The sequence below is a fragment of the Alnus glutinosa genome, chromosome 10 (assembly GCF_958979055.1).
Source record: "Alnus glutinosa chromosome 10, dhAlnGlut1.1, whole genome shotgun sequence".
Taxonomy (NCBI): Eukaryota; Viridiplantae; Streptophyta; class Magnoliopsida; order Fagales; family Betulaceae; genus Alnus; species Alnus glutinosa.
In genome coordinates, this window is record NC_084895.1 from 27,853,002 (window position 1) to 27,863,047 (window position 10,046).

General features: G+C 35.2%; 1 protein-coding gene across 1 annotated transcript; it reads right to left on the minus strand.

Moving 5' to 3' along the window:
* Positions 1–4,611: 4,611 nt before the first annotated feature.
* Positions 4,612–7,872, minus strand: LOC133879295 (serine carboxypeptidase-like 40). Its single transcript, XM_062317823.1, has 7 exons — positions 7,471–7,872; positions 7,053–7,158; positions 6,629–6,903; positions 5,775–6,038; positions 5,296–5,510; positions 4,862–4,967; positions 4,612–4,767 (listed from the first exon to the last, which is right to left on the minus strand). The coding sequence occupies exons 1-7, from the start codon at positions 7,870–7,872 to the stop codon at positions 4,612–4,614; spliced, it is 1,524 nt and encodes a 507-aa protein (XP_062173807.1).
* Positions 7,873–10,046: the final 2,174 nt, after the last annotated feature.

Below are 10,046 nucleotides of genomic sequence, written 5' to 3' on the forward strand. Positions count from 1 at the left end.
ATACAGTTCACTATCTCGGGGCAAGCCCCATACAAGAAAACTTACATGAGCATGTATAGCATTGTTTTTATGAGTGGTGTTTTTATACTATGAGTAGTTTTGCTAGACATATTAGTATGCATAAGAGTTTCAATGAGAAATAGCTTATGTATATTTCTATCAAATGGTTGCATGATTTAAATGCCATCATTTTCCAGCTTAAGGTCTATGTGCATGCGAACGCCCTCGTGTGTATGTAAGCCTAAGCCACTGAATCAAAAGTATTATAGTTGGTGAGAATGTATGTAGTTGTTTCCAACAATGGAACTTCTACGTAAAAGTCTCAGCTGCATAGTATGTTTGAAATGTTTTCTATTAGTCGGTGTTTGCTATATTAGCTATGGGGGTTTTTCAAACAAAAGTTTATAAAATTAGTAGTTTTTATAGTGTACGCAAGACTATAAAGAGGAAAAGTTGGTTCTTTGCGAAAACTCAGTCAGTTTAATATCACTGAGGTCTCGGTATTATGTACTGAGACGGTGAACTCATCCTTTCACCTATACGGATGTTGCAAACCCCCACAACTGTATAGATGATGTTCCTTTGGCTGCAGGTATTCTAGTATAGTTGATGGTTTGGTAGCAGTGTACTTGGGATGTTATGACTGAAGCTCGTCGCGACGGTTGTAATTGTTGGACCACGGGTTGTCCACTATTTTTAGGTTTGGTGATGAGTGCCAAAAATTGCATATGTGGACTCCTTAATTTGCATTTACTAAACCTTTAATTTTGTTATTTTCTAATGTTTTTGGTTAGTTTTGGTATTTTAACATTTTGCAGGTCATTAAGAGAAAAAAAAAAAAAAGGTTTAAGGTGAAAGAAAGCACACATTGAGAAGACCTAGATGATGTGGTTATGTTCAACCAAATCAAGGAGATGACTAAATCGGAATTTCTCTAATTGGAGTCAAAATTGGATTAAATTTCAAATTTTGCACATGTCATAGTATTTTGGCCATAACTTTGAGCTCAAATATCCGATTGAAGTGAATAAAGCGGTGTTGGAAAGCTAGCTCAATTTTCTACAAATCCTTGTGAAATTGGATTTTCCTAATTCGGAAGTCTGATATGCCAAAATTACCTCGTAATAAAAGACCACAAATCTGGACGGATTTGGAGTCCTTTTCCTTCTTGGATTGAGTTTTGAGTTTCCTACTCAAACTAGGAGACTAACCTCCGATTTTTCTAGAAATTTTAGGGCTTCTAGGATTTGTTTTCTCCCTATAAATAGACCACTAAGTCTCAAGAAAAAAGAACAGAAGCTAGAGACCAAATTTCATATTTTTCTCTTTTTAGTTTAGTTTTTCTTTAGATTAGGTTTTTATTTTCAATAGTCATGTGTAACTAATTTTTCAACTAAGGTTGATGATGAAACCTCGCCATTGAAGAGCAACAATATTTTCATGTAAGTTTATACTATCCGATTTTATTTGGTTTAATTTTTCCATTGTTTTACTTTTTTCAATGTGTGAAATGATTCTTGAATATTTATCAAAACGTTGGATATTCATTGTGTTTCGTTCTACGGATACATTTGATGATTTGGTTTAAACCGGATATCTTTTGTGATTTGTGCAAATAACGGATTCATTGAATGATTTAATGATTTTTTTGAAGCATAGTAGAACATATATAAGACTTGTATGGTGAGAACTTCGGATGTGTGTGTTGATGAACATGAGAATATGTTGCTATGATTTGGTGGGTGTGGATTCCAAAACCTTAGTACCTTTTCTTTTGTTTTATTTTACTTTATTTAGTATATATATATATATATATTTTTTTTTTATTATTATTATTTTTTTTTTATCAAAATCTATTAATTTTTGGAACTAGGTTAAGATTTAATTAGTTTATAAACAAAATTGTTTTTCAATAACACAATTCTCTGTGGGATCGACCTCGCACTTGCAAAACCCTTTATTGCAAACGATTCGTGCACTTGCAAGTACATTTAAAATTCACATCATTTGGTATATGGCTTGTGTCGCCTGTGACACTTGTATTGTCGAGCCATCCTTTGTGTTGTAATTATTATTCTTATAAGCTTTAAATAGATATATGTCAAATGGCTCTTTGTTGTAATTAATTTGTGATAGATGTATAAGTTGTGATTTCTGCTATTCAGGTTTACGTTTTCAGATACATGGTTAGATAAACGTTACTCTGATTATCAGGTGCATATTATGGGGCATGTGTCATATGTTGGCTGAGCGACATGTAGTCGTGCAACTGTGATGACTCGTTTCATGTTTTGTATTTAAAAAAAAAAAAAAAAAAAAAAAAAAGGTCGTCACAGTATGTGTAACATTACTCTACGTAAAAACTAAAAAGGGTCCAACTATCAAATACATTGAAGATTTTTGTTTGCAACAACAATTAAATTGGGCTTAAACTCTGTTCATTTAATAAGTAATATATATATGCGTGATTATCATAATTTAACCTAGGTGGCACCTTTTTGTATTTGTTTTTTATTTTTTAAGGGAAGTCTTAACTTATAAAGGTACAAACTTTTCAGCACATGCAATATTGATAGATGATAACAATGTTTGTTTGTAATGCTGCCTACTTCAATTGTATGGCAGTGATTGTATTTATAATCACTATTGTGCATATCACATTTACAAGATATATACAACTTGATCTTTATCATAACAACAATAGATAACTATTTTATCGTTGAGTAATCTTCCGATGATGGGCACGATGCTTGTTTTATTTTATTTTTATTTTTATTATTATTATTATTATTATTATTTTGTAGTGATAGTCTGAATAGTTTACACAATTTATGCATATAGATCAATGCACATACAATCCATCATACCAATAATTCCCATGCATAAGACAACATAATGTACGCATTGTGTTAGTACACTATAAGCAGCTTGCCAATAGTCATTATCACCAGATTCATCCTGAGATGATTCCACCAAATCAGGTGAGGCAGACACTTGATCACTTACCACCACTCTTTATTGAAGCAGTGCAAGCCATGAAACTCCATTTCTTATCCGTAGACTTATCAGAGTCATCATTAGTATTAATCCCTAGCTAAACAAGCCCTAAATCCTAAATAAGTTCAAAATAGGTTCACTGCTCGAAGGTCGAATGTTTGGACATGAATGGTCAAACGATCGGTCTCGACATTGAACGTTTGGTTAGAGAGAGCCGAACGTTTGGTGCTGGGAAGAAGCCCATTTTCGAATCAAAACCCAACCAAACCACTTCTAGGTAAGTCCTCTAAGCTATTAATATGATTCGTAATAGATTCCTAAGCCACAACAACAACTCCATGCAGAACTTGGTACGTCAAACTTCATCAAATTACTAATCAAACACTAATCTAGTATTAAAACCAAAAACCAACTAGAGATAGAACGTACACCATAAGCTAGGGTACGAAAACTGACTAAACAACATAACAACTTAAGAAACGAGTTGAGCAAGGAATGTTACATCCTTTGAAGATCAAGAACCAAGAGAGCTCATTATCTCTCTCCAAAACACACTATCACTCTCACTCTAGGAGTGCCAGACAATAGAGGGGCGATATGGAGGTGAAAGGGGTGAGGGTGGGTGGTATTTATAGGCCTTAGAGTCGAGTGGATAAGGCTAAGCTGTTATTTTTTAGTACAACCAATTATCAAAAGTTTGGTATGCTTTAATGAACGTTCGGTGGACTGTTTGTGTTTCCTTGAATGTTCGGTGTACGATCTGACATACATACGAGACACATGGGTTGTACCTCTAATACACGGTCGACTGTAGCATATGACATTCAAGATCGAATGTTCGAGCATTCAAGATCGAATGTTCGACATTAAGGTTTGACTCGAACGTTTAGCTATCCCACTTCGAACGTTCAGCCGCCATGAACAAAACTCAAAATTCTTAGTTCTAACGTTCCCTAATAAAACTTATCAAACACATTAGCCAATCCAAAGCTCAATTAACCCTATATAATAATCGGGGTATTACACAAAAGCATTTTCGAATGACCTTCTCAATGGTTCATTACATTTCAACTTTTAGGAGTCTCATCCGGACAGTATTGAACAAGTCACAACAACTTCTTAATAAAAAATTCTGTTCGAATGGCAGCAACCGAGATACCGAACGAGATCCTCGGTTCTTCACCATTTTGATGGATTTGGCAATTCAATTACATATATTTGTTTCGTATACTGAATGAGCCAGTCATAAAACCTAGCAAACAGTACTAAAACACTTTCCAATAATATAAAAAAGTGTAAACAAAAAAGAAAATTTATCTTGCTTTATTTTTCTCAAATTGATCTTCCTTTGCAACCAAAAAAAAAACCCTATAGTTTACTTATCTGTATTTTAGTTTCCAAATTTCTTTCAAAAATCGGGAAATTATACAAGAGAATTTCCATATAATAGCTCATATATTATAAATTTTCTAAGATGAGTGACAATTGATGTATTTTAAATATGGAAGCAAATTATATTTGCTATACATTAATTGCTCAATGTGCAACATAAATGACAAAGAACATAAAATATGATAATATTAAATTGTTTATGTACTTTGTCAATAATATTCTTTAATTTTGAACCAGTACAGGAAGAGGTGTGCCATCAAGGAAGTGCTTGATCAGAACAAATGCTTTGCCAGGCTGGTCCTTCGGAACTTGCTGACCTGCCAATCTCACTGTCACAAAATTTAGGCCTCCCTCATACTCTTCTGTATAGCCTCCAACCTGTGACAGAAATGGAATCATTTAATCTCGCTAAAGTCTGCCTGATCTCATGAATTGGTAGGACAAAAAGAAATAGACAAAATGCAAGTGTTACCTCTGCGAAGTAGGCCCATGGACTCCAATCGTTCTTCACAGGAAGCTTCATACTATTTATAGAGTACTTCGTTGAAGTAAAAGAAACCGTTCCATCGAGGTCACCACTGCATTTGATAGGGATCATGATGTTAATTTATATTAATACAATTCATTAACAATGGTAAACATGTCGCCTTCTCCGTAACTCATTTTATCTCATACTCGACGAGCTGCATTTGATCTTATACTCGATGTAGTGATGGTTCTCATATCAAATGATGTAAACACCGGGTAGAATAATCCACCCTTGAAAACTAGCTTTGCAAGAAAAGAGTATCCAAAAGCTTATATATACAATTAAGGTCAATATTATACGTAAACCATGTACGTGGAACACTTAAATCATAACACAATAACAATCAATAACAATGGCAAAGATGTTTTGCTTATTACCTATAAATCCAAACTCGAAGTCCATTAGCCATGAGCTCCCGCAGAAGGGGAATGACGGTTGATGGGCTATCTTTCCATTTTTTGATGAAACTACTGCATATGTCCCAGTCATGTGTAAGTTTGGTTACATTGGCATGAAGTGCTTCTTGAACATCAGGCCGATTCAAATAGGCATATACATAATCAAAGCTACACGGATCTGCAAATTCTAGTACCTGCAACACAAAAATAATACAACATTTTATTTTATTTTCGGTCTCTAGAGCACATGTAACCATCATTTAATGATATAAAAGAGGTGAATTTACTTAATTAATATTACCAAAAATAAATTCTTTGGAACTTTTGAGGCCTAAGAATATAACCCACCAAATCCTATTTTAGAGAATACATGCAAATCCAATGGTGTTTTCTTTTTTTCTCAAACACGTACATATATCTTTAATTATTTCTAAAAAGAACAGAAAATTGGCACTTACAGAAGCTTCAATGTGCTGGACTGTGTCGCCTTTAGGGAAGCAAATGGGAGCATAGAGGTTATACAGATCAAGACCATTGGCAATATCCCCTTCGACTGCATCTATGGCTGCAGTGCACTCAGGGGACCGTCTGGAGGCATTGAGTGAGAAACCACAGTATTTTTGTATTTGAGACGCCTCTAGATCCGAAGCGAAAACATGGCCCGCTAGGCTATCATATGTTCCTTTTATATCAGTTTCATCATTAATTACTGCATTTCCAATCTGCATAAAATACAATAATCCAATATGATGCATATATTAAAATATACCCAATCTATGTGAAATAATATAATTATGATACAGTATTACCAAAAAAAAAATAGAAGAAAAGTGAGAGAGAATTCAATTACTAATTAGTTTAATCAACATGGTTTAATACTAATTGAGTTACAATTTAATCTTGATAGACAGGGGTGTGCAACCCAAATTGCATTACAATTCGAACTCCTCAATTGTATGAGATCCCGATTGAGACGGTGCATCCACACTGACCAATTTAGAGAGCAAAAACTTCAAAATTCCATACAATTTCTTCCCCCTTCTAATACTAATTGAGTTAAGTAAGATTTTAATAAATGCACCTCGATCAACCCATCATAATCTCGGCCCGACACAATGGCCTGTATTAACAATTTTACTAGATAATCATGACAAACATAGTGGCCAATTCATACATGTATTTATGTTACCAAATAATATACGATGGAGCTAGCTGAAAGTCTGAAACAAATAATTAAGGAATTAAATTTGGCAAACCACCAACAATTTAATTTGCTAGTTTGAGCGTGTGAGAGAGAGACAAAGAGACGTACAATGATGCCCTTAAGGTTGATGATGGTCTTGTTAGCCTTCTTGTTATGATAGAGAATGGTTTGTGCAAGCTGAGGAACATGATGCCCAGCATAGTCTCTTCCAGAAATATAAAAAGTTCGATTCTTGTACTCTGGAAATCTCTCAAACCAATTCACCAAAAACACATAATTATCTGTTGTAGTGCTTCTATCTCCCGTGTTGTCATAGTCTGATGTTGTATTTGAGTATGAAAATCCTACCCCAGCAGGTGACTCAAGGAACAGAACGTTTGCAACTGAAGAGAAAATTCCAAAAAATAAATAAATTATATTTTAAATATAATTGAAACTTGCATCTAAAAATAAGAAAAATAAAATAAAATAAATCGAAGCTCTTTATGTTTAGTGAAAAATTAATAAAACAAATGTCATTGAATAAATTTACCATGATTCCAAGAAAATTTATTTGTGAAAAGTGTTTTGCTATCATTGTGCACTCGAAATGGTCCCAGCTCTTGCATTGCTCCATAACCAAGAGATGAAAAACCTGGCTCATATAGATATTAGGCAACATTAATCATCAAATTAGAGCATCGGATTAATTTGGTGGCACTTAATATATATATATATATATATGGATGTAGATACATAACATTTCTCCCATGTTATGAGTTTTATGTTATTATCTATTACATAATTCAAATGTGTATTTTCAATTAACAAATGGTATACACTTATAATTAGCCCAATCATCAAATAAATCTCATGTTCTCGTTTCCAAATTCATGGTGTTCTCTGTCTTTCTTTTCCAAAATATGCTACAGTTTTATTATTATTATTTTATATTTTATCAAGATCATAACAGGCATATATATATATATACCTCCATTAAGCCAAAGAAGAAGAGGCAATGTGTCATTAGGCTGCTGAGCTTCAACAAAGTAATAATAAAGCGCACGGCCCGCTGATTTATTCACCGTGATATAACCACCATATTGAGAGAAGTTCACAGGGGGTTGTCCAGGCAGCCTCTCAATCCTATCTTGCTCCTTGAAGCCCTCCTGAGGATAAACATTTGTTTCATTAATGCCATGTTCGATTACCTTGAAATGACTCGTGTCCACACCAAAATCTGGCTTCAACAACGTGGCCTTGTAGCGATAGAGTGAACATTGTTCTTTCATCCTCCCATGAGTTTGAGCCACAAAGGACGAAAGAATGAGAAAGGCTAAAAGAGGCCAACAAAAAGGCCTACTGCTCTCCATTCTCCTTTGTGTTTCCTTTGTTCTATATAATTATGTAAAACAAAGGAGATCGAGAAAGGAAGAGATACAAGGGAAAAGGTAATAGATCGATTGAGATCCAAGCTACGTACATACAAAAGCTAGTTGTTTGCTTATATATACAGTAGAAGAAAGTTGTTTTTTAACAGTAGTGGTGTACGGTTCTACATTAACCATTGAAAGAACGAGACAAGGAGTTTGTTTGTTTGTTTATTAAGCAGAAGCTAGGAAGTTGTTTTGACAGTGTGTGTTTCAGTTCAACAACCGTGGAGGCCAGGGATAGGATTAATATGTTAAGCTTTTTTAATTTATATGATAACTATTTATGGTGTGGACTAATTAATTACAAATATGGACTCAATTCGTTTTGGGGTCGCCAATCATGTTCTGCAGGCCATGTGAGTAGTGCTAGCTAGGTCATTTAATAATAGCAATCATCTTTTTTTTTTTTTTTTAACAAAATAGCGTGCGCTATCATTAATACTGCAAACAGCCCATAGGCTTACAACTTGAAAGTAAGGGACAGGACCCCCCAACTCTCTAAGCCAGAAGGATCTGACTTAGTAAAACAGCTGCTTAACAGAAATACAAACTTTACAAGACGAACACTTAAGCCTCTCTGACAATAACGCTCATTCTCTAAAGAAAGAGGACAGATCTAGCACTTTGCCAACAAATAATCCCATAAAATTTGAACCAAAACCACAAGCAGGCTGAAACCGAAGAAACAAAAGAGAAACACCAAAAACACAGAGGCCAAAAAACCCAAAACAAACTGCCGCCAGTGGGGGAGGAGCTGACATGCCGGACGGCGGCTCGTGAAGGACACGCGCCGTCACCGGGGCCATCCAGGCAGAGAACCGACGCCGAAAAACCCGATGCCGCCGAGCACGGCCAGAAAAAGGCGGAGCGTGGCTCTCACGCGCACCACAAAGCAGAGAGCGTCCAAGCGCGTGGGAGCCACGCGCCGATCACCGACAACCGTCACGACTGGAGCTTGCAGCGGCAGGGGCGGAAGACGCCGGGGAACATGGCTGGGGGGCGCGTGGTAGTCAGAAAACGGCGGAGAAGTGTAGATCTGGCTTTCAAAATCAAAGAAAAAAGTGAAGAAACCGGCCAAAAAACTCCCTGCCGACAACACAATCACACACCACTCCTCCAAAGAAGACATCTTGAGATGAAAGTTCTTGCCAAAACAAAAGAAATAACAAAAAAACAAGCCACCATAGTCCAAAATGGCTAGGGGAAATCAGCCACCACCGGATCTAACCGGGTGGAATAAAAGCTCCACAACCTAGAGGTTATGAGAAAAACTAAACCCCACTGGACCGACCCAGGGGAACCAGAGAAAAAACAGTTATTTTGTTCCTGTCATAGCAATCATCTTCTTTTATTGTCATGATCAATTGGGATAATAAAAAAAGAAAAAAAAAAGGCCAAATTAGTTAAAAGTTTTTCTTGTATTAGCTTTTGTTATCTGTTACCGAAGACAAAAAAAATTAGGAAAATGTCCACGTAGCCCCTCAAATTACCATTTAATTTGTAATGTCTTCTCAAATTAAAAATTGCATCAATATCTCCCAAACTTTAAAAAATTTACAATGTCCTCAGATGTGGTTCGTGGTCACGCAGCTACCCAATCTAGTCACCTTTACTTTTGATTTCTAGGTTTTTTAAGTAAATTATTATTGTTCCATGTTTCTACTTCAATGTGCCATTGTTATGTTGCTTTCTTACCACTCAAATATAAGTACCGCTCATCTAATTCTGAATTGTTTTCATAGGTCAAATAATTCTGAATTGTTTGCATAGATACCTCTCTCCTCAGATTCAATTCCTATATTCTTGGTTTTTTTATTTTATTTTATAAGGTTGATTCTAAATTACTTTGAAAAGACACAAAGTTTGAATGTTAGATATCTCATAGACCACTTAGATGATTCAAACAGGAAATGAATATATTGGAAATTTAGCTTTGGTTTGAATTTTTACCATTTACATAATAAGATATGAGATTGATATAAGGTTTTCTACCTAGCTATCATTAATTGGAAGTTTAAAATCCAATCTTGAGTAAATTAATGTAGCTAGGGTGATCCCATTTACAAGTGCTATTGATGCAAGAGGAAATCAGACGCAACTATAGAATTAATTGG